This window comes from Trachinotus anak, unplaced genomic scaffold (genome assembly GCF_046630095.1).
Source record: "Trachinotus anak isolate AG129_WGS33_773 ecotype Australia unplaced genomic scaffold, CSIRO_AGI_Tana_v1 ptg000013l, whole genome shotgun sequence".
Lineage (NCBI taxonomy): Eukaryota > Metazoa > Chordata > Actinopteri > Carangiformes > Carangidae > Trachinotus > Trachinotus anak.
The window spans coordinates 26,727,647-26,755,079 of NW_027273864.1; the positions used below are offsets into that span (position 1 = coordinate 26,727,647).

The 27,433-nt window shown below is 42.7% G+C and overlaps 3 protein-coding genes and 1 long non-coding RNA gene across 14 annotated transcripts; 3 read left to right on the top strand and 1 right to left on the bottom strand.

The window, feature by feature from the left end:
• Window positions 1–254: 254 nt before the first annotated feature.
• On the top strand, window positions 255–14,312 carry LOC139631258 (RNA-binding protein 39-like). Of its 4 annotated transcripts, XM_071495318.1 has the most exons (17): window positions 287–408; window positions 2,364–2,426; window positions 4,397–4,461; window positions 5,635–5,709; window positions 5,992–6,041; window positions 7,929–8,111; window positions 9,020–9,073; window positions 9,798–9,915; window positions 10,502–10,654; window positions 10,815–10,952; window positions 11,054–11,119; window positions 11,634–11,838; window positions 11,952–12,038; window positions 12,724–12,847; window positions 12,989–13,094; window positions 13,714–13,792; window positions 13,877–14,312. In XM_071495318.1, exons 8-17 carry the CDS (start codon window positions 9,853–9,855, stop codon window positions 13,978–13,980), a joined length of 1,125 nt encoding a protein of 374 aa, XP_071351419.1. In that variant the 5' UTR covers window positions 287–408; window positions 2,364–2,426; window positions 4,397–4,461; window positions 5,635–5,709; window positions 5,992–6,041; window positions 7,929–8,111; window positions 9,020–9,073; window positions 9,798–9,852; the 3' UTR covers window positions 13,981–14,312. The 4 variants fall into 4 exon arrangements, with proteins under 4 accessions (XP_071351416.1, XP_071351419.1, XP_071351418.1 ...); XM_071495317.1 differs by having other exon boundaries at window positions 5,635–6,041; XM_071495316.1 differs by lacking the exon at window positions 5,635–5,709 and having other exon boundaries at window positions 296–408.
• Window positions 14,313–14,404: 92 nt separating this feature from the next.
• On the bottom strand, window positions 14,405–22,130 carry LOC139631257 (pyruvate dehydrogenase [acetyl-transferring]-phosphatase 1, mitochondrial-like). Its single transcript, XM_071495314.1, has 7 exons — window positions 20,103–22,130; window positions 19,041–19,297; window positions 18,542–18,961; window positions 18,192–18,292; window positions 17,485–18,053; window positions 15,856–16,168; window positions 14,405–15,647 (listed from the first exon to the last, which is right to left on the bottom strand). Exons 2-6 carry the CDS (start codon window positions 19,245–19,247, stop codon window positions 15,894–15,896), a joined length of 1,572 nt encoding a protein of 523 aa, XP_071351415.1. The 5' UTR covers window positions 19,248–19,297; window positions 20,103–22,130; the 3' UTR covers window positions 14,405–15,647; window positions 15,856–15,893.
• Window positions 16,423–17,838, top strand: LOC139631265 (uncharacterized). Its single transcript, XR_011693340.1, has 3 exons — window positions 16,423–16,852; window positions 17,507–17,617; window positions 17,733–17,838. It is a non-coding gene; the product is annotated as an uncharacterized lncRNA (long non-coding RNA).
• On the top strand, window positions 22,109–26,827 carry cnbpb (CCHC-type zinc finger, nucleic acid binding protein b). 8 transcript variants are annotated; one of them, XM_071495331.1, is made up of 6 exons: window positions 22,566–22,708; window positions 23,205–23,320; window positions 23,445–23,494; window positions 24,354–24,419; window positions 25,530–25,728; window positions 25,874–26,827. In XM_071495331.1, exons 1-6 carry the CDS (start codon window positions 22,683–22,685, stop codon window positions 25,912–25,914), a joined length of 498 nt encoding a protein of 165 aa, XP_071351432.1. In that variant the 5' UTR covers window positions 22,566–22,682; the 3' UTR covers window positions 25,915–26,827. The 8 variants fall into 8 exon arrangements, with proteins under 8 accessions (XP_071351429.1, XP_071351433.1, XP_071351431.1 ...); XM_071495333.1 differs by having other exon boundaries at window positions 25,892–26,827; XM_071495328.1 differs by lacking the exons at window positions 22,566–22,708; window positions 23,445–23,494 and adding an exon at window positions 22,109–22,228.
• The last annotated feature ends 606 nt before the right edge of the window (window positions 26,828–27,433 follow it).

Below are 27,433 nucleotides of genomic sequence, written 5' to 3' on the forward strand. Positions count from 1 at the left end.
CTCATACAGAGGTTCGGGAGTTTAATTGAAAATAAATAAATAAATAAATAAATAAATATATCAGCCATAAACAATCAATCTTGATATGGATCCCTTCCATTTTTTTTAAAGAGCAGCATTACCACCATGAAGGTTTACATGAATATAACTGTTAATATTCTCCACACTCTGAACTGCAATTTTAAAAGTCTTGAATAATAATAATTAGCATTTATCTCATTAATTATTCTTAATAACAGTGTGTGCCGCTGTATTATGATCTCGCTGCAGTGAAATCTCGCGAGAACAAGCGGGATCCCTGCAAACGCCATTAACGGCCCCGAGTCGCGTCGCGACAACTGAAGAGCGACCGTTAACCGGACAGTAGTCGACCGCTTGGTTATTACCCCCAAGCCGCCGTGCATCCAGGTAAAACTCTTCTCTGCCCTCTGATAACAGAGCTGAGCCGGCGGAAGAGCCGGTAGATACCGGAGATACACGGCGGGAGGCCTGTTCGTCTCCAGTTAGCTGCTAACGGTTAGCTGTAGAGGCCTCAGGTGTGTGTCACCTGAAATCAGACCGGCCGAGGTCACAGACTCACCGGGCATCGATTAACAGGTGTTTAGCGGTGACTGTCCGGTGGTTGTCGGTGTGGACGGATGCTCGGTTTAGCTGTGTGACTAACGGCTAAGCTAATCTCCGAGTCCGTTTGCTCAGGTCACAGGAGGAAAGTTACATGTGCAGGTGTTTAATGAATAAAAACTGAGTTAACTTCCTGTCAGACTGACCGCAGATCAGCTTCACTCCACAACAACGACCTGCAGCATCCTCGTTTTAGTCAGACTCGGAGTTTGTTGTTGACATTGACAGCGAGTTATTCTCATCCCAGTTTACATGATCCAGGTTTCTATTGGTCTGTGTTCAGGTGTGAGGCTTGGATCAGCTGTTAGCAGGGTCCTGGTGTCTGCCTGTTTCTGAGTTCTGCAGGTAGCATTCAGGTTTCTCAAAACTAGGGTAGCGCCTGATCTAGATTTCTGAAATTAGGTGTCTCCAATTACCAGATCATAACTAGGATCCTAGTGCTTATGTGAACTCCTTATGTTAGTGTGTCTGGACCATGGTCTGGACTGATGCATGTGATGAAATTAACCTGAACCAGGTGACCGACTGACGTCACAAACTCTCTGTGGGTTGTCTTCACATGGGGAACTTGGTGGGTGTGTGAGCCAGGTGTTTGGCAACTGTGACCTGATCAGAGCTGCAACTGTAATTTTCATGACTGATCAATGAAAGTATCGGGACAATGTAAGACGTTAACACATGACAAGCATTTTTCAAAGTTTTTTGACATTTAATAGACAAACAAACGATAAATTGAGAAAATAATCAGCAGATTAATTAATATTGTAAGTGGGTCATTGACAAATAAAGCTTTTAAGAATGTTTTTTTTTTTAAATGGATATCATGCATATTTTTGAAATTAGAACAATGTGTTTAAACAAGCCTTATTTGTGTTACAACATTTCAAAGTTAAGTTAATTGATTTTTTGACTGTATTTTTAACTTCACCACCTGCAAAATGTCAGGTGGCGCAACCAAATTTTTGTAAAAATGTATATACTTTATACTATACTTATATACTAGTTTTCTAATAAAATGAAGAGTTCTATAATAAAATAACATTTTCCTAGTTTTACCTTGGTTGTACCACCTGACATGAAAAGTGTACCAGCTTAACTATGAGTTGAAAGTAGCTATTTTTATCAATATTTGAGAGAGCTCTACAAACCCTTTCACTCATCAATTAAGATCACTTGGGGTCCTCTGGCTGATGGAATATCCTGTTTGATGCTGTCACTATTCACTTCAGAATAAAGGATGCATGTATACAGTTGCACCTCCCTGACATTTGACAGTACACAAATTCCCGGACAAAAGTTTTTGAATTATCTCAACACCTTTAAAACTATTAATATTTGTGAATTTAGCTTATTCGAAAGGTCTTAAACATGAAATCATGCCACAGTATTTATTTTGAATGTATCATTATTAAAATATCATATTTAATACTTTTCTCAGGCTGTTCATTAACTCGGACAGTTGCGTCGCCTGACATTTTGGTGGTTTGAGAGGCCAAAATATAAAATATATATATTATTATAATGTACTGAAAACATGGTCAAACTGCAGCAGTTTTATAGAATAAAATGATGCATGTCATGAATTAATTAAAGTAATACACTCGGACACAAAATTATGCACGTCATGTCAATGACCCAAGTAATAGTTAGTTGCAGCCCCAACTCACGGTAGAGTTATGAATGTGTAGTTTATGTAAACTGTCAGTGATGAATACTAAAGCGCTCTGTCTGTCTGTCTGTAGACCAGCAGCAGTATGGCAGATGACCTGGACATCGAGGCGATGCTGGAAGCTCCGTACAGGAAGGTGAGAGTCAGTCTGTCCTCTGTTACTGAGACTCTCAGCTGGACTCTACTGCTCCGCACACAGCCGCTGACTGTCACCTCATGCTAACTAACTGAGTCAGAGCTGTGTGATCCACATCCACAGTACCGCTTCTCTACAGTGCAGCACTTTAGACAGCAAAAGTAAAGTGAGGACATTTTCAAAAATAAAGCCATGAATAGTTTTTACTTATCCGTGAATTTTATTGAAGGTGCAGTAAAGAGAAAAAACCTAAACCAGATCAGTATTTGCTGTGGCCTACACTTTGCCTTTAAAGGAGCTAAGTTTTTGCTCTTGCTACATAGCCAATGTTAATTAATAGCTGTTAACTTACCAGGCTAGAAGAAATGCTGCAATTTCCACATCAAACTTAATTTGTTCGCCTACCAAGAGCTGTCTCCAGCAGTGGAAAGGAATGCCATTGTTAACTCTTGATTCTATCACTACTTTTCTTCTACTGAAGTTAGCAAGCTAACCAGTTATCCCCAGTCCAGCTGCCCCATCTTGTCACTTTCTGATACTGAGTCACAGTAGCGTCCAGTCTGCCCTGAAGACGTAGCACTGTCACATAGCGTTTTATAACCTCTTGTCTTGTAAAGGCAACAGTGGCTGAGGTGCTGGGCAAGACGTGCAAGTAAACAGCTGTTAATGCTAACATTGGCTCTGCAGCAATAGCAAAACTTACAAATAGATCCTTTAAAAAAGTAGCAGTTTTCCCTGGTAAACCTGCACATAGTTTTTCAGGTGTTTGGCAGGTAGGTTGTTCCAGCATATTGGAGAATCCGCCACAGTTCTTTTGTGGATTTAATCTGTCTCAGTGTCTTCTGTCTCTTCATGTGATCCCAGACTGACTCCATAACGTTGAGATCAGGGCTCTGTGGGTGCCAGACCATCTGTTGCAGGACTCCTTGTTCTTCTTGGCTCTGAAGATAGTTCTTTATGACTCTGGCTGTATGTTTGGGCTTGTTGTCCTGCTGCAGAATGAATCTGGGACCAATCAGACACCTCCTGATGGGACTGATGATGGAGAAAAATTGGAACATCTAACGTGACTAAAATCTCTGCACAATAAAACTACAACAGGACAGATGTGAAGACCACTGGGTCTCGCACGGTCTCAAATTGAACATGTGACTGTTGTGATGTTCTGGTTCCAGAATTACAGAACATTCACAAACACCCATATATTCAGGGAGGTGTTGTTACGACCATGAACACATCATCTATTGATTTTATTCAGCCCTGAAACTGTAGCAGCCTGACAAAAAATATTACAGCTAAATGTCTTTGGATGAGAGCTGAGCTGAAATACCTTTTTATGGAGGCTCTGAGGAGGCATAGAGCTGTGCACACACCTGCAGTCTGAGAGCAGAACTCAGACTTTACACCAAAAGGTTTGGACAAATGAGAGTGAACATGGACTTTGTTTAGAAATATCTTTTAAACCACAATATCTAATCCTGAACTATGTTTTTGCATTAATGTCACTCATGGAGGTACAAACTAACAACTGACTTCAGATCTGCTGATTAGCAGAGTTTCTGGTAAGCAGCTGCAGGATGTTTCAATTTGTGGGAAAATGCGATTCTACAAAAAATTGAGTAAATGATTGGTTAAAAAAGTGATTAGTCAATCAACAGCAAATTAATAAGACATTTTTCTGATAATCAATTAATTGCTGAAAGCATTTTAATAGCAAAATCATCCAGAAAGTTCAGCGTTTTGGTGTCCAGTCCTAATGACGGAGCTCAAGGCTGTCATTTATCTTCAGTGAAATGATCTGCTCTCTCACAGTCGGTTTGTACTTTCTGTGTTTGTTTGCTGCCTCTGAGCTGCTGTATGGAGTCTGAGCAGTAGAGTCTGGCTGACGATGATGATGATGATGATGATAATGATAATTGCGTTCCTTCACAGACTGTCATGAATAAATGCCCATCTATCTCTCTTTGTAGACTTGCCTAACGATTTCTCACCTCTACTCCCCTGAATGCCAGTGTGATCTGTCACAAACATGAAGGTAGTAAAAAGCCCCCATCATGCATTGCTGTTCTGTGGTCCCCATGGTAACATGACTGTGGTTCCCTTGGTAACTGTAAACTGTCACCTGGTTTTGGCCCAACTCCCCTGAGGAGGAACAGCTGAGGATTCTGGGAGATGAAGTGTTAGGGAGCAGCTGATTAATAATCACAGGAGAATCATGGGAAAGGCAACATCACACTGGATGACTGTCAGCGTCAGAATTAGCCATTAGCTTAGCAGAACCACCATTCTGCATCCTGACTCTGTGCTGTGAGTTGGGACTCAGAATGGTGCTGTGGTGATGGACACAGAGAGATGAGGAGAAACTAGGGACCAGGCTGAGATCTGATCTGGTCTGAGGTCAGGATGCAAAGCAGGATGGGGTGGGTGGGGCTCAGCAAGGTGAACTGTAGGTGAGTTCTGTCAGGATTCAGATTATACTGTGATGTTGGTCACTGCCTTCGATGCTCATGAAGTCAAGAGTGGAGCGTCACCTTTAATCTTAGCAGCTCTCCAGGAAGTTTAAAGGTGTGAGGTCACTTAAGTGATGAAACAGGTAACAAACACCACACAGGTGTGTTCAACATGTTTCAGTCCACTCAATCACAATCTTATATTTATCATTAGTTTCTTTTAGTTTCCTTCCTCTCAGGCTGCTTGTTTCCACACCTTCAAACCTCAGCACACGTCTTAAGTCTTTCAGTGTCTCGAGTAACGGTCCAACACACAGTCACTGTAGCAACACACAAGTTTGGTTTGTCTCGGGTGTAGAATTAACCTTCTGCATGTGTGTCTGCGTGCGGAGAGAAAGTTTCTGTTGAACACCTACTGTGTGGACAAACCTTTACATCAACGTACTGTATTTCTGTAGGTGAAGGGGTGATGGGTTAAGTCACCACTGATTGGTTGCAGTAAAACAACCCGCCTCCTTCCCAACCTGAACATAGGGTTAGTTTTGTTATGTTTATTGCTTCAGTGAAGTGAAGCCGTCTCCTGAAAAGAAGGAAATGAAAATAAACCCTGTGATCCGATGTTCAAAGACTGAAACATGCAGAACTTACAGGTGTGTTCCTTGAACAGGTGAGGGACTATCTGAGGTTTAGTGTGGAGGGTGTGTCCTTGGTTCTGGTTTTGGGCTGAGTTGAGTGACTAAGACTCCTGTCTGCTTCAGGGCCCTTCAGAGGAGTCCCAGCACCCAAAACCAGCACAGCATCCACACGGCTGAAGAAGAGCTGGACTGTGGAGTGTATGTCTGCTGCCGGAGCTCCAGCCAGGCTGCAGCCACAATGACCCCCCCACCTCCAAACCCCCCCACACAGAGCCCGGGCTGCAGCCTGGGACTGACTGACTGACCCTGACTGACCTTTGACCCCCTATCTCCTAACCCCTCCCCCTCACAGAACAGCCTGTTTGAATGTGACTTATTAAATTGTGTATTCTCTCTTGCCCCCCTCTCCCTCCTCCCCACCTCTCTGACACCTGAATGTTGCATCTGCCTCCTCATGCTGTTCTCTGTCGACCCTGATAGGAGGACACCAAGGCCCCGAGCCCCAACGGACAGGAGGAGCGCACCAAGAGGTAGCAACACCTGTCTGCCTACCTGTCTGTCCTTGTACCTCTCTACCTGTCTATCTCTCTGTCTACCTGTAAACCTGTCTTTCTTTCTGTTAATGTGGTAACCTGTCTGTCTCTGTACCTGTCTGTGTACCTCTTAACCTGTCTCTACCTGTATGTCTACAGGTAGAGACAGGTTACCATGGTTTCTGTTTACACACAGAAACCATGCATATGCCCATCCCCCTTATAACTGGTATTAATAAAAGACAGTGTGGCCTCACACAGACCCCAGACCAGCGTACATACAGTGTAACAGATCTCTACAGGTGATCGCACAGACCTCAGACCAGCGTACCAGTGTAACACACTAGCCATCTTCTCGTTCCGGAAATTTTTATTGTAATGTGTACAATTATTTATTTGCACTGGCAATGTCATTCTCCCATGTCATTTACGTTTATTGTTCATTGTTGATTGTTTTGCACTGATGTTGTTTTTCATGTCATTGTTGTTTTAATGTGTACAGTTTGTTTTTGTTCCACTGGTTGTGTTTTTATGTTTTTGTGTTATTGCCTTTATAATGTGTAAAATATATGAGGATGAGATCAAATATAAGATTAAATGTAACCTTGGAGTAAAACTGTTTGGGTTGATAAACAGTGTCACAAAAAATCAAAGGCACTTTTATAGACTTTATTTTAATTAAGTACTAATACGGGATCAATTTTATTTTGTATTCACATCTGAGCCATAATTTCCTTGTTAATGATGTTTTCATTTTATTTAGAATTGTGAAGCACTTTGTAAAGTCTGTTTTAATAAGAGCTCTATGATTAATCATTGATTGTCTTTGTGTCGTTTAATAATAACTGAGATATCACCATGTTCACACGGTCACAGGTGTGTGACAAATTAATTACATGGGATTTATAAAAAGCTACAGCCGTGCATAATGACACTTGCTGTGTTGGAGAATCTCACTGATTCTTGGCTGTTTGATAGATTTTCTCCCTGGTTCATTTCTGCAGAAAATGTTTCGGAGATGCTGTGAACAGCCTAGCCTAGCAACTTTAAGGCTATGAACAATCCTTAATAAATCACATCACATTCAAAAACAATATCTGATGTCAACACGTAACTGTCTTGTCCTCCAATATAAGACGAGTCTCACTTTTTCAAACCTAATTTCAAGCAAAAAAAAAAAAAAAAAGGTCTTGTATTTCAGCTACTAGGTAAACAACAACCATCATAAACATGTTGATTTGTGAATCAACAGATTTTTATACATCTGACACCAAATCAGTATATCATTGTATGGTGACTCCTGTCAATGCAGGGACTCCTGTCTGTACAAGGACTCCTGACTGTACAGGGACTCCTGTCTGCACAGTGACTCCTGCAGGTATAGTGACTCCTGTCTGCACAGTGACTCCTGCAGGTATAGTGACTCCTGTCTGCACAGTGACTCCTGCAGGTATAGTGACTCCTGTAGGTACGAGGACTCCTGTCTGCACAGGGACTCCTGCAGGTATAATGACTCCTGTCTGCACAGTGACTCCTGCAGATATAGTGACTCCTGTAGGTACGAGGACTCCTGTCTGCACAGGGATTCCTGCAGGTATAGTGACTCCTGTCTGCACAGTGACTCCTGCAGGTATAGTGACTCCTGACTGTACGGTGACTCCTGTAGGTACGAGGACTCCTGTCTGCACGGGGACTCCTGACTGTACAGTGACTCCTGACTGTACGGTGACTCCTGTCTTTACATCGTGAGCTACTGACAGTTGCTCTCTGTATTCTGTCCAACCTACAACTGGAGGAGATCTAGCAGTAAACGTACCTTTCCACAGTTTGAGTTGGGGGGTTGACGGCAAGCTGTGCTGTAATTGGCTGCTCCTTCATTGACAGGAAGAAGCGCAGCAGCAGTCGCAGCCGTGACAAGAAACGCAGCAGGAGTCGAGACAGGAAGAGGAGCCGTAGTCGGGAGCGTAAACGCAGCCGCAGCAGAGATAGAAGGAGAAGTCGCAGCCGTAGCCGAGAGCGCCGCCGCAGCCGTGAGAGGGGGGGGCGGTACAGAGACCACCACAAGCAGTGAGTTACCCTGTCCACTACCAACAAACAGGACTGTATATAATATACAGTCCATATCAATAACATGTTAATTTATACAAATCCTGCCCTTTTACTGCCGTTTCATTTGTTTTTAGCCAACAGTAAATTTAAAAAGCAGAAATATTTGACTCAATAAACTATTATTAAAATTTCTTAATTAAGGAATTGGCTTCTACAAAAGGGAGTTCAGCCTTCATTAGTGAGATTCCAGTCTTTTATGTTGGCTGTGATTTTTGATGACACATTTGATCCTGCTGGACATGGGTGACACCAGTCTGGCACAAACCTCTGCTTCTTCACAGATGATTGTGTTCAGCTGCTCTTTGCTGGAGGGGTTTTGTTGCTCTATCTTCTGCTTAAAAAATCTTCCAAAGCTTTTGTATTGGATTCAGATCGGGGACAAACATGGCCAGATAATAGTTTCACCTTTTTCTTCTATAAAAACACTGGGTTTGTTGTCATTGTCATGTTGGAAAATTTCTCTCCTCATGTCATGAAATGTCCTTCACACTGTCTGATCAGTGGCTCTGTTAGTCTGTTTGTAAACAAACATAATATTTTATTACTCGCTTTGTCATATTTCTTATTACTCTTCACTATTTTCCAGAGCCACTTACACTGTTATATAAATATTGATATACCATGTACCAAATTAATTAATCAATACAAATAATAATGATCATAATAATAATAATAATAATAATAATAATAATGTGGGGGCAGGGAAAAACATATATAGGACAAGTAAAAAAAAAACACATTGAAAAAGGTGAAATTAAAGTGAAATCTGTTAAAGGTGCATTAGTACAACAGGTTTCCAACACCAAAGTAAAAATAAATAAATAAAATAAAGACTCCAATAGAAACCTCTGTCTGTCTCTTTTCAGCCGACGGCGGACAAGAAGTAAGAGTCCCTTCAGGAAGGAGAAGAGTCCGATCAGGTGAGAGAGTTTATCACAGTGTGAATTTGTAAAGGCTGAGCACATGTTAATGTACCACAGAAAAACAGGCTGGAGGTCTCGACTTCTCTTAGTTTGTAAAACCTTGTGGTTTTTTAGCGTTGATGATAATGATGATGATGCTGATCAGGGCTGGAACAGATCGCAAAATTCATGCTTCCATTCATGTCATGCTTTTGGGGTCACAGTTTTCAGCTCTTTACATTCAATATGCTTTTCATTCACTTGGCCAATAAAGTTTACAACTTGCCTTAACAAAATTCTGGCTAATTATCTTAAGTAACAAAAATAGCTTTTTTAATTAGTAAAGTAAAGGTGGTGAAGCCTTCTTCAGTGGTTCATCATATAAAGTATTTCCACTAGAATAAGCCACAAATGTTTTTTCACAGTTGCTGTTTCATCCACCACTATTTTTTAGTCATTGTCATATGGAATACTAAATCTGTAATGCTTCCATACAGGAGACTGATGTGATGCTGGCTGCTTATCTAACTGTACTTTGTAATGTGCTCTTGTCAATTATAAGACTGACCGACAGCTGTGCTCCAACTTTTTTTTCTGCACATGCCTCGTAGTCTATTTCAAATTAACTGGACAATTGATACATGCGGTGAACAATGAATAGCGAACTGGCGAACTGTTCCACCCCTAATGCTGATATTGTTGATGATGATGATGATGACGCTGATGATGTGTTTTGATGCAGGCAGCCCATAGATAACCTGACTCCAGAGGAGCGAGATGCTCGGACAGTGTTCTGTATGCAGCTGGCGGCCAGGATACGACCTAGAGACCTGGAGGAGTTCTTCTCTGCTGTGGGGAAGGTAAAAAACTCTGATTCTGGTTTCTGTCAATTTAACGTTTTAGAGGGGTCATTATCCAAAATATTTCCTGGCTCTGTCTCAGCTGGCCAAGAAATAATCCAACACAAAACCCCCCATCAAAAGACTAATTCTTTTTAGAGCTGCAAGTGAAGATGATTTTCATTATTGATCAAGCTTGTAAATCTTTTCTTGATGCGTCTTTTGGTCTATAAATCTCTAAACAGCAGTGAAAATGCCTGAGAGCAAGACGTCATGTCATCAAATGTGTTTTTGTTTTGCTTTGTTCTGAATGACAGTTCAAAATACAAAGATACCAGAGAAATTCACTTAACAGGGAAAATGTGCTTATCCTCAAATTTGAAAACTTAAAATATATTTGGTATTTTTGCATAAAGAATGACTCCAACCATTAATTGATAATGAAAATAGACTATTTTCTCTTGATTGAATAATTGACTAATTGTTGCAGCTGTAGTTTTTTTACACTTTGGTTTTGTGGAGGACTCTGTCACCACCATGTAAGAATTGGCGATAGTGTTGGCAGTGGATGGTTGCCGTGGTAATGGTTACTGTGGTCTCTCTGCAGGTCCGGGATGTGAGGATGATATCTGACAGGAACTCCCGCAGGTCGAAAGGCATCGCCTACATCGAGTTTGTGGAGGCAAACTCAGTTCCTCTGGCCATTGGACTCACAGGGCAAAGGCTGCTGGGGGTTCCCATCATTGTGCAGGCTTCACAGGTACATACACACACACACACACAGTTTGTAATGATTAAAAGCAGCAGATCTCCTCCTTCCCTCCAGAGCTGATCAGCCAGCCTGCAACACTCCACATTGTCTTGACAGTGTAATTGTGATGTAATTTGTGGATTCATGTCAAGCATTTAAATGTTTTCAGGCAGAGAAGAACCGAGCAGCAGCAGCAGCCAACAACCTGCAGAAGGGGACGTCAGGGCCGATGAGGCTGTACGTCGGCTCTCTGCACTTCAATATCACTGAGGAGATGCTGAGAGGAATCTTTGAGCCGTTTGGACGGGTCAGAGGCAACAATTTTAACTACATTCATCTACATATATAACTGTTTATGTGTACAGACACACACAGCCTGACAGCTGGTTTCTCTTTGTCGTTTCTCAGATTGAGAGCATCCAGCTGATGATGGATAGTGAGACTGGACGATCTAAAGGCTATGGCTTCATCACTGTGAGTTCCTTATCTTCGTGATTGATCATGATTGATTGATAATTAATCTTCTGATCATCACCCTGCTCACCCTGTAAACCAGTGTGTTGTTGACTCCATGACAAAAATATTGGTTCAGTTTCTTTTTTTTAACCAGATCCCTTTTTTATTTTTCTTGTTATGACATATTTTTATCATTCTTAAATAGGAGATTATTCTATTTTTAGATGAACTTTTCTGATAATATCACAAAATCTTGTTTCACAAAATCTACTCATTGCATTAAAACAAACCTTTCCCAAACAAACCTTATTATAGCTGTCCATCTTGTCATCTTGTTTGTTTCACAGATGTCGTGGTTTGTGTACTCCTGATTTCTTTACATTGTGGTTTGTTAAATAACGTTACACACTCTTTAAAAAAAAAAAAAAAAAAAAAAAAAAGACACCCCCCCCCATCATCCGATCCACCCCATGTACATTTACACACATTCAGCTTAGAGAAGCAGAACTCAGTTTCATTTCCTGTGTCTCAGTTTGCAGATGCAGAGTGTGCTAAGAAAGCTCTGGAGCAGCTGAACGGCTTTGAGCTGGCGGGTCGTCCCATGAAGGTGGGTCATGTGACAGAGCGGACCGACGCCTCCACAGCTTCGTCTTTCCTCGACAGCGATGAGCTTGAACGCACCGGCATCGACCTGGGAACCACTGGACGGCTGCAGCTCATGGCCCGGCTTGCTGAGGGTGAGAATCCTTTAGCATCCAACTGCTGACCTCAACCTGACATCAACAAATATTTAACCTCCAGCTGAACCCAGAGACTGACTGACTCGGGTTGTGTTCATGTGTTTCTGCAGGTACAGGTCTACAGATCCCTCCTGCTGCTCAGCAGGCTCTACAGATGAGTGGGGCTATCGCTATAGGAGCCATGGCTGCTGTGTCAGGTACACACACATCATCGTAATCTTCTTCATCCATAAGCACGTACACAACTAACACAGACCTGGCAGTTTTATGGCACCATCAGGGTCTCATACATTAAACAGAATTTCATGACTCTTGCATATTAGATGCCAAATATTGTGGCTCTGTCTGTAACAGTGTTGACATGTCTGAATCACACAAAGCCATCACTTTACCGCCTCGCAAAGCTGGCAATGTTACATCATCATGTCTGAAAACTGCTTAATTTAAATCTGCATCTTCATTTTCTGTAAAACATCTTTTTAAAGTTCATCTGTAGGTAAAGCTGAAGCTTCAATCTGGTAATTTTGTACTAAAAAGACTTAATTTTGAGCGATAGCCACTTTAATTCATTCTGAGCAAGTTATAATGCTGAAGCTTTATATTGTTTTGGTAGAGGACTTTTTATACTGTATACTAAGTTATACTGATGTTTGACAGCAGTGTTCAAGTTGACACACACTGCACAGTGATCCATAGGTTAACCATCAGAAACAAACAACAGGTAAAGCTCTGAGTCAGTCTGTTTAACCTCTGGTAATAAATTCAGTGCTTTATCCTGTAATGTAGTTGGTGAAGTCAGATTTTTAAAATGTGTATGAGTGTTTACTCTTTGTGTGTGTGTGTGTGTGTGTGTGTGTGTGTGTGTGTGTGTGTGTGTTTCAGCTGCCATGAACCCAGCCATGAATCCAGCTCTCAACATGAACATGAACTCTGCTGCGCTGAATCTTCCCGTTCAGCCGCTCGCCACACACTGCTTCCAACTATCTAACATGTTCAACCCCAACAGGTACACACACCTGTCTGTCTCTCCGTCTGTGTGTCTGACTGAATTGCTGGTCACAGATCAGTTTGTGTTCAGCTGCTTTGGTTTGTAAACTGGAGATCAGAATCATCCTTGAACACTATGGGCACTGCATGTGTGTTTCAGTGAGGAGGCTCCTGGTTGGGAGATGGATATCCAGCATGATGTCATAGAGGAGTGTAACAAACATGGTGGAGTCGTTCACATCTACGTCGACAAAAACTCCTCTGAGGTACACATGACCTCTGACCTTTGACCTGAACATTCATGCAGTTAATGTGACCTCTGACCTACAGGACAACTCATGACTGACAGCATCTCGACTCACACGTGTAAAATTAATTTAGAGCTGCAACAGTTAGTCAATTAATTGATTACTCAATTGAAATAAAATGAACTGGCAGCTGTTTTGATAACCAATGATTTTAGTAATTTTTTAAAGTAACATCACCAAACATTTTGTTTCCAGCTGTTAAATGTGAGGGTTTGCTGCTTGTCTTTGACATGTAAGAAAGAATAAATGAAATGTCTTTGGGTTCATTGTTCAGACAAAACCTTTCAGGATGTCACTTTGAGCTCTAGGAAATTGTAATGGACATTTTTTTTTTTTTTTAACCAAATGAGAGTAATTGAGGAATTAATTGGCAGATTAATTGATCGTGAAAATAATTGTGAATTGCTGCCCTGAAATAATTGAAAACACTCAAATACAAATGACTGGTTTGGACTGAAGAGACAAAACACTGATGAACAGTGATGATAGGGGACGATTTAATTTTGTTGATTTCTGTACCTTTATGTTTCTTACCTGTGACCTGTCAGTTTGACCTCTGACCTCTGCATGCTTTCAGGGAAACGTCTATGTCAAGTGTCCGTCAATTCCAGCTGCCATGGCTGCCGTCAATGCCCTACACGGAAGATACTTTGCTGGTAAGACTTCTTGTCACATGACACCTCTGCTCTGTGCTGTGGACCAATCAGAGAGCAGCTCTCATGTCTCACCTATCATTGCAGGTAAGATGATCACAGCGGCGTATGTCCCCCTGCCCACTTACCACAACCTGTTCCCAGAGTCCGCCACTGCCACCCAGCTGCTGGCCCCGCCCCCACGACGGTGACTCACCAACAACACTGCCTTCTGATTGGACACTGGACATTAGAGGCTGCCCCTCTTTTATATCCTCCTCTCCTGTTGGTTGACACGGATGATTCAGTTTCATTTCTGATCGTCAGGCCTGAGGATGCTGTTTTTTGTTTTGTTTGTTTTTCTGCCCTGCCTCCTCTGAGTATCATCCAATGATTGAGCTCCGTGAGCTGTGAGGAGGCAGGCTTGTTATGAAAATGAAGATGGTATCAGCTGATTGGTTGGTTTGAAGCCGTTTGGTATTTAACTGTTTTTCTAAAAGGGTTGATTTTGTAAAAATGTTGATTAAATTTTATTTTCAAGTCACTCAGAGCTGCTGCGTCTTCTTCTGCTGACAGGAAGTTATTGTTTTATTTTTTTACAAAATATACAACCAATTAAATCAGTTTCCTATCAGACTTTTGGATCCCACTGTGTGTAGACCATTCTCACTGGGAGTAATGGATTCTGATTGGCTGGGAGCTTTGGATTAAGTCAGAGGAACCAGGCATCTGTGATTCAGAGCCCTTTATTAGAAATCTGCTTGTGATTGAACACTATAGCTAAAGAGACATCAAATCAAAACATCACTGCAGTTTGATCATATTTGTAGAGTGTAACACCCAAGTTTTCTATTTATTTTCAGATTCACCATGTAGTTAAAAAGGAGTGGGTCTATCTTCACTCTAGCTCTGATTTACAAACAGAACATGAACAACTTTACTCATCAGAGAGATTATTTTCCTCTTTTAACTTTTTATCATCACGAACATATTGAGAGAGAGGAGTCTTGTTTTTCAGCAAAATAGTTTTATTATTTTTACATCATTATTTCCATTCAGTCACATCTGAGACTGAAAATCACTGATGGATACCAACAGCTTGATATGAGGGTTAGTATGTTTAGTATAGTATGTTGATATTTTCCCTCAACATTTGGGTGAAGAAATCATTTCTAAATATTGTAAGAAATACTGGTAACTTGGATTATTAAATTTATTTTTTTTTAAAGTCAAAACTGCAAATACAAATAATTACTTGATTTTCAAGACATGTGACTAGTGGAAATGGTTCATTCAGTGTTTGAGTAGTGAAGTCAGTTCACACACAGGTTGAACTGACGTGAGAACAGCATAAATACAGAGGAATGCAGATTTTTATTGGTGTGCTTATGCTTGCCAAACTTTATTGTGAAGGGCAACATACAGCTGTAAGGTTTGTTTTAGTCTGTTCCGTATACTTCACATACATGTTTGTGTAAACTCTGTATACAATAATGTGCAAAGTTTTGTGGTACTTGAGATGCTTCACAGAAACACTTGTCTTAGAAATATCACATTTTCGAACATTCATTCTGCAAATAGTGAAACATTCCCCTCAGAACACCTACACACAGTTCCTCTGGTATTTGGCAGGTAGGCTTTCCAGCATCTTGGAGAACTTGGCACAGTTCCTCTGTGGATTTAGTCTGTCTCAGTGACTTCTCTCTTCATGTGATCCCAGACTGACTCAGTCGTGTTGAGATCAGGGCTCTGCAGGGGACAGACCATCTGTTGCAGGACTCCCTCTTCTTCCTGTCTCTGAAGATCGTTCTTTATCGCTCTGGCTGTACGTTTGGGTTCATCGTCCTGCTGCAGAATGATTGGACGCCTCCTGCGGGGACTGCATTACAGAAATGCAACACATTTCTCTTTCTGTTATTTAGCCAACCCTCACTGATATGGGGTGGATAAAATTAGAAATACAGGAAGTAAAAAACATGATATCTGAACCAGAAGTTCACTTTTAATTAAAGACCAAAAGGACAGAACAGATGTGTCACAAAGTTTAGAGTAGAAACACATGTACATTTATTACCATAATTCATTACCTGGTTAAGGAGCAGGTAAACTCCTGCAGGTGTCCTGATTAAACGTCAGGCTCATTCAGGTGTATGACAGTGATGGTGATGTCATCGCGGTACCTCCTGGCCAGGTCTGCCGGCAGACTCAGCATCTTGGCCAGACGGTTGGGTGCCACTGCTCCGTACCCATCGTCCCCCAGGGCGTGGCGGAGCAGGTGGGTGGCGATATTTTGGTCATCCAGCACAGACATAACCCGACCCTTCCTCTCCAGCAGGAGACTCTGCAGGCCGCCCAACGTCATGCCCATGCCAGGAATTATGGGTCTCTGCTGCTGAAGGCCTGTACAATCACAAACCGCGTCTGCCATTTACTGACAGTTCGACCACTTTGAGTGCTTACATACAAACTGGCCCTCCTAACTTTTAACCTCTACTCTTCAAGTGATTTCTCAGCTGTATATAACTGTATATCTCAGCTTCCTATAACTTCACTGCGACTCCCACACAATAAGTAATAACACGTCACCTCCATACTGAGGCGTCTCTCAGGGCTCCATCTTTGGTCCTCTGCTTTTCCACATCTGTGACCACATAGCTGCAGTCTACAGCTCAAAGCCCCGACATCATATTGATGTTTGGGCTCATTTTGAAGTCCTCTGTACAAAACACAACAGGATACGGTCTTTCTATGCGATATGTGACAAACCCAATTATGATAAGTCTCAAAGTTCCTGTTTTAAACTATGTCAAATCATTTGTTTAACACAGATTGAAAAAAAAAACAAAAAAAAACAAAAGCTGGAAGTACATCTACTCTTATTTCCTCATTGAGAATTCTGGATCAGGCCTTATGCCCCGCCCACCACCACAGCGTGGGTCTGGTTGATGGGTGAAGAAGCAGAGTATCAAGATGGTTAGAGGAGGAGACGTCAGAGAGACTCAGCCATATGTTTGAGGTACAGACTCTGGAGGTTTTGAGGAGTTTGTTGTGCATCAAAAAGCAACTATAAGACGTATAAGAGTGGTAAGTGTAGTTATTTCTTTGTTAGCTTGTAACTGGCAGTGGCTGACAGTGTTAGTAACTGTGCTAATGTAAACTTTTAATCTGACCATGTTTAGGTGAACGGTGAAAGAGGAGTGCGTAACAAGGTGGTTAAAGACTCAGCTACATGTTTGAGCCGGAGTCGAAATCGACAACTAGCTGACGTATCAGAACGGTTAGCATAGTTAGCATCCTTTATTTGTTTATGCTATTTGTTAGCTTGGAAGTGGTAGTGGCTGACACAGTGGTAGTGGGTTGTGCTAATGCAAACTGTCGTTCTCTATACCGACAAGGTTTTGGGTTTATTTTTCCCGTCTCCGAAAGTTTAGGGGATTGGTTGCTTAGGTTATATGACGTATGAATCCCTGGCTGTCATTGGATCACTGCAGTTCCAAGGTGGAAAAAAACACCATATGGACAAGTTAACAAGGTTAAAATTTGATGTTCATCGGACGCAGTCTCCAACAGTCAGACCTCATTAGTCTTCAAACTAATAAACAATATTTTTTCATGTATGTATGTAATTTCATTGTGATTAAACATAGTCAGTGCAGTCCAGTTTAGACACAGCTCAGATGTTGGACTGTGGACTGTGAGGATCTTAGTTCCCTGACCTGTCAGTTGTTCCCCCACCAGCTGGACCACGATCTGTCGGTGCATCAGCTCCCATAGTCCATCAGTCGCCAGGACCAGGAACTTGTCAGCAGGTCTGATGCAGTGTCGGGTGACCTCTGGCTGGGCGCTCAGGTAGGGTGGGGTCAGGTAGTGTGGTGGTGGCATCCTGACGGCTTCGCTTACTGCAGACAGGACGTCCGGTCGTGTTTCATAGACTCGACTTAGCATCTCTGTGCTCCATTTGAAGCGGACATCTCCAAACGCCCTGAACGGCAGCAGCAGACCCAGCAGGCGATCGTGGCGGACCAACGTCCTGCTCTCTGACGGCGGGTGTTCTCCCAGGATCCTTTGCAGCTCATCAGGGTTCTGTGCATTGTGGTCATTGGTGAGGCTGAGCGCTGACCATCGCCCATCTGGCTCCTGGACACCCAGAACAGCCCGGCTGTCACCCAGGTTAGCCACGTGTAGGACGCCATTGGAGATGTGCGCAACACAGGCAGTGCAGCCTGACAGTGCCACCCGGAGGGGGTTGGATAGAGACAAACCCTCCCCAGGGAGAGACACCCGTCTGTGGACAGAGAGGGAGCACAGCCAATGAAAAGGCTGTTCTTTGGTTTGTAATTAAACACCGGCATGAAACTGTGATGCTAAAGTTTGAACTCTGAACTTAAGTCAAACAGATGGCGTGTGACTACAGACTCAGGACCTGGGTGAGGACATGGACAGGTGGACCTGGGCCTCCACGGACAGGTCATAGTCGAGGCGACAGAAAGCATTCACCAGCGCTGACGTCAGTCTGCCATCATCCTGTAGCCAATCAGAGAGGAGACAGATAATGACATCATAGCATGTGAAAACTTTGGAACTGATGAGGACTCAGGCTTCACTTTCAACTTCACCCTTCACCTTTAAATCTTTCTCTTTTTTTAAAAATCAGTCATGCATGTCAGGTTCAGGTTTTCCAGTGTCTATATTTGGGTCCAGACTCTGAACCCGTGAAGACCTCTATTCTGGTTTATTTATTTTACTCTCCGACACGTCTGGACGCCTGGTTACCTCCTCCTCCTCTTCCTCCTGGTCTTCATCCGTCAGCCTCTCCTGCCAGTAGTTTCGGAGGCTGTGGAAGGAGATTGCTCCTCCATCGGGGCAGCTGTGATCTTGGGGGTGTTTGTGCCACTCCAACATTGGCGGTATGGGCCGTTCCTCCTCCACCGCCTGTTCAATTTCCGCCAGTGTCTTCAGCGGCAATGTTGCTACAGCGATGTAGTAGAAGAGCCTCTGGCTGATGGTGTGGGCACATGCCGGCCCTGCATGGCCATCAAACACACCGAACAGCATGCCGCCACGGCCCGGCAGGCAGGTGGCACTGCTGCGACGATCCTCACCAGGGTGGTTGGATGGCAACATGTTGCTGTGGAAACCCAGGACACCATGGGAGGTGGGACTTCTGGGGAGGGTGTGACTGTGTTCGTTGGCCTGGCAACAGATGACAGACAGAAAATCAGTAGTTTGATTGGTGGATTGATTGATAGCTTGAATGACAGATCCGTCTCACCTTGAGGATGTGGTTGATCTGAGCAGAGCTCATCTGTCCCACCTCCTGTCCCCGCCTGTACCTCCTGCTCCCACTGCCTGCTGGGTAATAAAGTTTGGGGAGGTCAGGCGGAGGAGGAGGAGGAGGAGGAGGGGAGGAGAAGGAGCAGCAGCACTGCTGGAGCTCAAACCTGCAACGTCGACTGAAGGTTCCTGTTCTTCCAAGCATGGTGAGGAGAACCAGCGGGAGAGCAAGTCAGGGAACCAGTAGAACAAAACCTGCATAAGAACCAAAAGAAGCATCAGCAGCGCTGCTCATCTCATCACAGACCAGACTGTAACAGCTGGAATCCACAGCGCAGTGTTCAGAGTTAACTGTTCTTCACCACAGACCCCTAATAGAAGACCAGCAGCAAATTCACTGAAGATCTGTTGGATCAACATCTTTAAAAACGATGCATTTAGGGGCAGTCTGCAGGATTCTCGAGTCAGCTATCAGGCCTACACTGGAACATACTGGTCAACAGTTTTCCAAATGGAAACTGAAGTCTGAACACCAGCTCTGCAGAACGTACTCAGAGCTCCCTGAAAGCAGCAGTGATACCGCTTGGATTACCTCAGTGAAATAAAGGTTGATTTTTTGAATGGACTGAGAAGAACAAACAGAACAGAACAGAGACCCATAAGGAGCATCAGCAGGAGAACCAGCAGAGTTTTGTCGTCCAGGTTTTGATGAACTCTCTTCTCCTCCACCTGCTGCAGTCAAACAGCTGCTGTTCAACACTCACCTGGGAGTGTGTCTACCTGAGCGTTACCATAAATGCCCCATCTTACTGTATTTCCTGGAGTCTGTTTATTCATCACCTGCACTGTTTACGCCTTCCACCAACCTCCCACGTTTTCTTCTCTCTGGCACAAATTCAGTTGCATTGTCATTTTGTGCATTAAAAACCTGAGTGGCCTTGCCATGAAAGTTTTGTCTGAGGTATAAAGTTGTGATACTGAAAAGGAGTCTGATAAACAGAGATTTTTCTTGTGGCTCCAGCTAAAAGCTAAACAGACGATTAGTGAAGCTCAAAGTCACCGTGTGCTTGTTGAGGTGTCTAGGTCCTGGTTAACTCTTCCTCCTCAGTTCAGGTGAAGGTGTCTTGTTACTTGATTCCTGAGGCAGATCAGTTCTTTCCACAGAGATCACGTCCTTTTCATGCAGCGGGACAGGTGTGCTGTTGAAGGCTGTTCGTCTACTCTCTCAGACCGTTTCTTTGTTTCTGTCTGTGGCCTTGTAGCAAAATGTGACCTTTGACGGCTTTCATATCTCCTTCACTAATCAGTAATCCATAAACCTGCTGCTGCTCGCCGTGAGGCCTCGCCCACCTCACTCACTGTGCTCAGAAAAAGACTTCAGTTTCATCATTATCTTCATTGACAGTTAACAGAGAGAAGAAAGAATCTCTGACCTAAAAGAGAACATACAAAAACAATTTAATTCCCGCTGCAACATCCATCTTAAATATGGCCGAATAGTCTGTCACTACTCTTTAATGCAGCTTTGCACACCCGCTCTTATTTATTTATGGGACTGTTTGTTTTAATCCAATTTTATGTGAGTCTTTATAGTTGTGTTTTTTATGTAATTTTTGACCCCCTAACTTTCTATCACTATGTGATAAATAATAATAAAGTTTTCTGAATCTTGAATGTTGAACTAGAGGTTGACACCTTCATGCCTGGAGGACCTAATGTCTGACTGCAGCAGAGCAGGTAAAAGCAGCTGGAACAGACGCTCCCTGAACCAGGAGAACCACCAGCACGCTGCAGCCGTTAGCTGGGTGTCCTGCCATACACCTGTCCCCAGGTGTGTTTGCTGTCATGTACAGAAGATGCTGATCCTCTGGCTGAGGAATCTGGTGGGAACAAAATTTCCAAAAGCCGGGGAAACGAAACCAATCAATCTGTAAAGACCAGCTTAATATCTTCAGCATCATTAGGCCTTCACTGGTTGCTTTATCTGTTGCTCATGGAGGGAAGCAGGTGGGAGCCATTTTCACCACATCTTAAAATGTGTTACAGGGTTAACTCAGCCTCAGCAGCAAATCACACACATTTCTTTAGGGAATGCACAGTTATTTTGTAGCATTAGATTTTATGAGTAATAACATGCAAATGGGCAGTCAGCACATATATATATATATATATATATATATATATATAACGGTATCATTCTGTTTTAAATAACCCATTAAAACATCTTTGGCTGAGCAGGTAGTTAATAAATAAAACCTTAAATTCGTTGCAGTAAAAGAAGCTGACAGAACACAATAGTTTTTTTCTATTAGTGTTTATGTTACTGGTTTATATAAAGTGTTTTTATGGTGAAAACCTATGATTATAACTAAAAAAAGCAGCATGAAGCATCTGTTAATGAAATCGTGAGAGCTTCACTGGGATCTTGGAAATGTTGAAATGAAAAGGGTGAGTTCTGGTGTTTCCGCATTAAATCTTTTATCGGAGTTTCTCCTCCGTCGGCTGTGTTTACTGACGTCACACTGACTGACAGCTAACTGCTAACAGCTGCTAGCAACAACAACAACAACTCGTGTGCCAAGATAACAACAGCTGAGAGAAGTGTCAGTGCGCGGCCCCGCCCCTCTCCCTGCGCAGCCACGCCCCCTTCCCCGCGCTGCTGGGGCCGTGTGCACATGATGCGTTCACGAACGTCTCCCAAGCATGTAAATAGAAAGACTCACAAATTCAATTTTTTTTTTAAAGAAAAAGAAATTGTATAAAGTCAAACGGGCCCATCAGAACCTGTATAACTTCATGACTACAAACATGGCTGCTAGAGAGGCGGTTTTAAGTTTTAAGTGGTTTTAATTTTCTTTTTAAAAAGGAAGTTGTAATAGTTCAAGCAGGCCCAGCACATTTTTTTTTTAACTGAACGTATTTAACTTAATTACAACAACACAGAGAAACGTGGCTCCAAAGAGGCGGTTTCTAAGTGTAATTTTGCAGATGAAGCCTTCATACGAGCATCAACTAAATGTCCCATATTTTAATAATATGTGCACCTGAATGCAGCAAATGTGTGTGTGTGTGTGTGTGTGTGTGTGTGTGTGTGTGTGTGTGTGTGTGTGTGTGGGGGGCCGTGTGCAGACCGCGTGTGGCGCAGAGGAGGATAGAAAACAAACAGGCACAGTTTCGGGGTCTGAGGTGAGTTTGAGCTCCGGCCGATCGATCCGCTCTTTTCTCCCCGCAGGAGGCTCGACTTCGCCGGGCTGCAGTGCCGCTCGTCCCGGTGTGACGCACCCGCAGTGGGGGCGCTGCGGAGCGGACACTCTCTCTCTGTTTATCCCGCTGTGGAACATATGCTAAGCTGCTAGCAGGCTAGCTGACAACATGACACCACTGGGCCTGTCTCCGGGCCGTCTCCCTCCGCAGTCACCGAAGGGGAAACCCGCAGAGCCCAGCCGGAGCAGGGGCCGTCTGCACGGTTGAAGCGGCGCTCATCGAGGAGCGGAGCCTCCGGCCAGCGGCCGCACAGAGCTGCCTGATAACGGTGTGAGGCCGCGGGCAGCCCGGGGAGGGGGGGGCGGTGCTGGTTAACGGTATCAGACAGGCGGTCTCATGTAGAAGAGGAGACACAACAAGCAGCAGAGACTAATGCATGTTCTCTGTGGACCCAAGGGAGAGGTCTGGTACCGCTCCACTTTTGAGAATAATCAAGTCACTGATTTATTAAATGTTTCAGTTCTTCAGCATTTTCCGATTCCAGCTTTTTTTTTTTTTTTTTTGTCATGGATAATTTTCTTTGGGCTTTATAGTTGGACAGAGCAAAATCTGAAGTTTCACAGATCAGATGATTCACTGAAAAAAAAAAGATTAATCAAAAATTAAGAACAATCATAAGTCGCAGCTCTGCCTTTGATGTTGGATGGATTTTAAGTCATTTATCAAGTAAAACATCCTCTCATCTTGTTATGTCCCATTTTCTGTTTTATCACAATGAGCTGGATATTTCAGAGATTAGTTTTTTCACTGTTTCTAGGAAAAAAAAGTGTGTTGGGAGGTTGTTGTGCACATTTGTAAAAAAAAAAAAAAAAGTTTTATTTCCTTTTTGTTTTATTACTGAAATGAATAATAATAAATGATTTTCAAATGCAGATTCTCGCCCTGTCTGTGTCTGTAGCCGTCGTCCGGTGATGAGCAGTAATGAGTGTTTCGGTTGCGGCCGCAGCGGCCACTGGGTGAAGAACTGCCCGAGCGCCGGCCGAGGACGAGGGAAGGGTCGCGGCAGAGGCAAAGGTGACTTGTACCCCAACACACAGAAGATACAGCCACTGAGCACTTTATCAGGAACACCTGTGCACCTGCTTGTTTGTTTGAGCATCTCCCTTCACTGCTGATCTCCGGGGCTTTTCACACACAGCAGTCTCTGGAGGCTTCACTCAGAATAGAGCCAGCAACAAAAAACATCCGGTGAGCAGCAGCTCTGTGGAGGGAAAAATGTTGATGAAAGAGATCAGAGGAGATTGGTTAGGCTGGCTGGAGCTGACAGACGGGCTGTGATAGCTCAGATAAACTCTCATTACAACTGTGGTGAGCTGAAAACACATGATTATTCCTTGCAGAGTATTTTTTGTATCTCTTGAGGCGTGTGTGGAGGTGATCTTTTTAAGAAGTAAAACAGAAACTAAAGTCTCCACTGCACAGTAAACTATAGATACATACTATAAATAAATGATGTCTGAAAGGAAAACAATGCACCGGAGTTTTAATCAAATAATTTGCTACAAATATGATTAAAAATTAAGAGGCCAATTTCAGTAGATCCAGGAAAACTTAAGGAAAAGAAACATCATTCAGGCTCTGGAGAGAAGTTGAATGTTAAGCCTTTATTTTGTTAGTGCATTGGTGAAAACGCTGACCGGTTTAGACCTCACAGAGCTTTCCTCAGGTTTTGTGCTGATAACTCTTATTGTGAAGGAGTGGGACAGGAAGTCTTGTGAAATACAGGGCCTTTAAATGTATAAAATGCATCATATGTTGGCATGTGTCAGGTGTAAAATCACAGTAAACATTACAAAGGCAACTTTATAAGTTGTCAGCCCTCTTCTTTTGGGGATTTTTGTTTCTGTTTTTGTTTTTCATAAGTTGTTTTTGTTTCTTTTTCTTATTTTGCAGGAAATACGATTAAAACTGTGATTTTTTTTTCATTTTAGATTTAATGTTTTGTAAATATCACCGAGCATTTATCATTTCAGGTGTCCAAAGGGTCACTTGTTGCTCTGTTAAACATCGAGACAGAAACGTCACCAGCTGATGTGTTGTGTTTCAGATCTGTTCTGTTATCGCTGCGGAGAGCTCGGACACGTTGCCAGAGACTGTGAGAGGACTGAAGATGGTGAGGAAACACCTGCACGCAGTGTATAGTACCTGCCTGCTGTCTCAGTCAAATACAGGTGTCAGCTGGAAAATCACTGAGCCTTTTAGATTGTGAGTTCACAGCCAAACCTCCTCTTAATGTCTCACTGAAAAGATCTTTACAGACATGAATCTTCACATTTTCAGACAAGTTAAAAGAGGACTCCACAGATTTATCATTTCAGTCCTATAACACTGTCAGGCTCATAGTGGACAATGTAAACGAAGGATGAAAATCAATGCAGCTGAACCGATAATCACAACTCTTCACCAAAATAGTATTTTTTAGCAAATGATTTGTGGGCCCACTTGCAGTATCTTCACGGCCCACAGGTTGGGAATCACTGGTTTATACTACTATTTTCACATACAGCATGTTGTAGTAGTCCACATCCCCAAGACACTCTCCCCTTAATGACCTGAAGAGTGTTCACCTTCATTGAATCCATTCAAAACATTATTTTATTGTGACCAAGCTTAAAACATATCAGAGATTCTGGAGGTAACCCTGAATTGTCAAATTCTTCTGTAGTCATGACTTTAGTTAAACATGGTCTTGGGATGAGGATGCTCCACTTAGACCTGGACTAAAGGCAGTTTTAGGTTTCAATCAGGCTTAAGTATAATGTGAAAACTGCCAGTAAGGCAGGGCACATTTATTTGCACAGTACAAGTTAAATGTAAAGCGTTTTACACCACCCATAAAAGGCATTAAGACAAAACTGATGACTAAACTGATGTTTGTTGAGTACATCTACTGAGCGCCTGTACAGGACCATAGTAACCTGGTGATGTCCTTCTATAAATCTGTGAGTCGTCTACATAATTTTGTTGTTTTCTATAATCTGAGCTAGTGGGAGCATGTAGATGTTGAACAGAAGAGGCCCGAGGATGGAGCCTTGGGGAACTCCATGTCATATTTGTATGCTCAGATGTGTAATTACCAATCAACGCAAAATAGTCCCTGCCCTGAAGTAAGCTCTGATATTTATCCTAAAAGTTGCATTAAGTGTTGTCAACCAACCAGAATTGAGGACCAAGCGTCCAGTATTTAATGCACCTGACCCTGAGCCTGTCGTTGTCGCTGCAGCCTGCTACAACTGTGGCAGAGGAGGTCACATCTCCAGAGACTGCAAGGAGCCCAAGAAAGAGCGAGAGCAGCTTTGCTACAACTGCGGGAAGGCCGGACACATGGCACGGGACTGCAACCATGCTCACGAGCAGAAGTGCTACTCCTGTGGTGGCTTTGGACACATCCAGAAATGCTGCGAGAAGGTTAAATGCTACAGGTAAACTGATGCTAGAGGTTAACTACCTGCTACAGGTAAACAAGAGCAGACCGGTTCGGTTGAGTTTTTTGGTTTAGTTTGGTGTCTGTTGTATCTGTTAGATCACCAGTGTTACCAGTCTAACCGCTGTAACCTGTCTGATTAGTGCATGTGTTTGCTGCAGGTGTGGGGAAATTGGCCATGTAGCGGTGCACTGCAGTAAGGCATCGGAGTTGAACTGCTATAACTGTGGGAAGTCAGGTCACCTGGCCAAGGAGTGCACCATCGAAGCCTCTGCCTAGCTGTCGCACGCCTCCCACATCGCTCTCTTTCATCTCTTCTTTCTCTTTATTCATTCCCTCTGATCCTCCTCTTCTCAATGGTCCAGAGGCCTGTCACTCAGCCTCACAGCAGCCAGTCAGAATGGGCGGAGGGAGGAGGAGGGGTGGACACTAAAAAAACAAGCGTTTCCTCTGCATTTCTAAAAGAACAAACAGAATCTGTGTTTCTAGTTTGATAGCGGTGTCATGATGTACAAAGCTTTGTTTAAGAATACTTTCTGCCCAGCCAATTGGCTGAGAGAGTAGAGCGATGATTAAAAAAAAAAAAGGAAAAAAAAAAAGTTAAGCCCCTCCCCTTAGTCCTAAAGTAGGAGGGACTATAACAGAGGGAAAAATAAGTGATGGAAGTTTTTTCCTTCCAATATTAACTTTATTTTCTATTTCTGGACAAAATGAAGTTTGTCTGACAGAGAAGTGATTGGTTCCGCCTCCAGCAAACAGCCAATCACCTCACACAACGAACAAACCAATCAGAGCCGGCCACAGCAGATGACAAAAGGAACATAATTACTCATTGCTTAAAGGTGCATTTTGTTGCTGTTTGGACCGGATGGAGTGACGCACCGATGGAGACAAAAACTAATCATAACAATAAAATACATTTTAAAAAACTGCAATTTTAAGTTTGGGGAAAGGAGAATGTTTTCACAAAAAAAATGTTATTTTTGTACAATATATCACTTAAAGCTACTGTAAAAATGTCATTTGGTTGTACTGCAGACTGTAAGTTTAACCTGACAATAAAAACATGGAGGAGGAGGAAGAGGATGGAGCTGAGACACACCTCTGTCTGGTCTGTTTATTTAAACAACAATTACACAAATATTCAAGAAAAATGAGGCTTTATTTAACAGGTTGGTCATTTAAAAATAATTATAGATGTTTTCTGGAAAGAACAACGTAATGCATGGAGGCTTGTCTCTGCAAAAAAGGCAGGTTTATTTGGATTACAGCTTTCAACAACAATAGTTATAAGTCAAAATTTGGAGAAGTTAAGTTTAAAGTCTGACCTAGCATGAGTATTTTCACTTTAGTAAAACCGAGGTTCACATGAGTCAATTATTCATTTCTTGTTGGAAATGTTATTCTCTGCATTTGAGGAATTGTATACAGGAACCGTTGTGGAGACCTGTAAAATAAAGCAATTTAATTAAAAACATTAAAAAGCTTAAACTCTATTGGAGTTTACCTATGTAGTAACAGATTTAGGTCTATTTGAGTGTTTATTTACATGATTGTGATAACTTATGTTATTGTTTTTGTTATTTTGCCTGATTGTTAAATGAAAGAGGTCCAAGGACTGAGCCCTGAGGAACTCCACCTTAACACTGATCCAGTCTCATGTACTTTCTTTGATTGAACGATATCACTTCATACCTGTTCTG

Bases quoted from the DNA above. Each gene is read 5' to 3' on its own strand.
- cnbpb (XM_071495326.1), top strand. From the start codon at position 22,683: ATGTTCTCTGTGGACCCAAGGGAGAG. The intron at 23,321-24,353 runs GTGACTTGTACC...GTTGTGTTTCAG, and splicing joins GGGTCGCGGCAGAGGCAAAG to ATCTGTTCTGTTATCGCTGC. The intron at 25,729-25,873 runs GTAAACTGATGC...CTGTCTGATTAG, and splicing joins GAGAAGGTTAAATGCTACAG to TGCATGTGTTTGCTGCAGGT.
- LOC139631258 (XM_071495315.1), top strand. From the start codon at position 2,376: ATGGCAGATGACCTGGACATCGAGGCGATGCTGGAAGCTCCGTACAGG. The intron at 11,839-11,951 runs GTGAGAATCCTT...GTGTTTCTGCAG, and splicing joins CATGGCCCGGCTTGCTGAGG to GTACAGGTCTACAGATCCCT. The intron at 13,793-13,876 runs GTAAGACTTCTT...CTATCATTGCAG, and splicing joins ACACGGAAGATACTTTGCTG to GTAAGATGATCACAGCGGCG.
- LOC139631257 (XM_071495314.1), bottom strand. From the start codon at position 19,247: ATGCTTGGAAGAACAGGAACCTTCAGTCGACGTTGCAGGTTTGAGCTC. The intron at 18,962-19,040 runs GTGAGACGGATC...ATCTGTTGCCAG, and splicing joins AGATCAACCACATCCTCAAG to GCCAACGAACACAGTCACAC. The intron at 16,169-17,484 runs GTCAGGGAACTA...GTGATTGTACAG, and splicing joins GGTGGGGGAACAACTGACAG to GCCTTCAGCAGCAGAGACCC.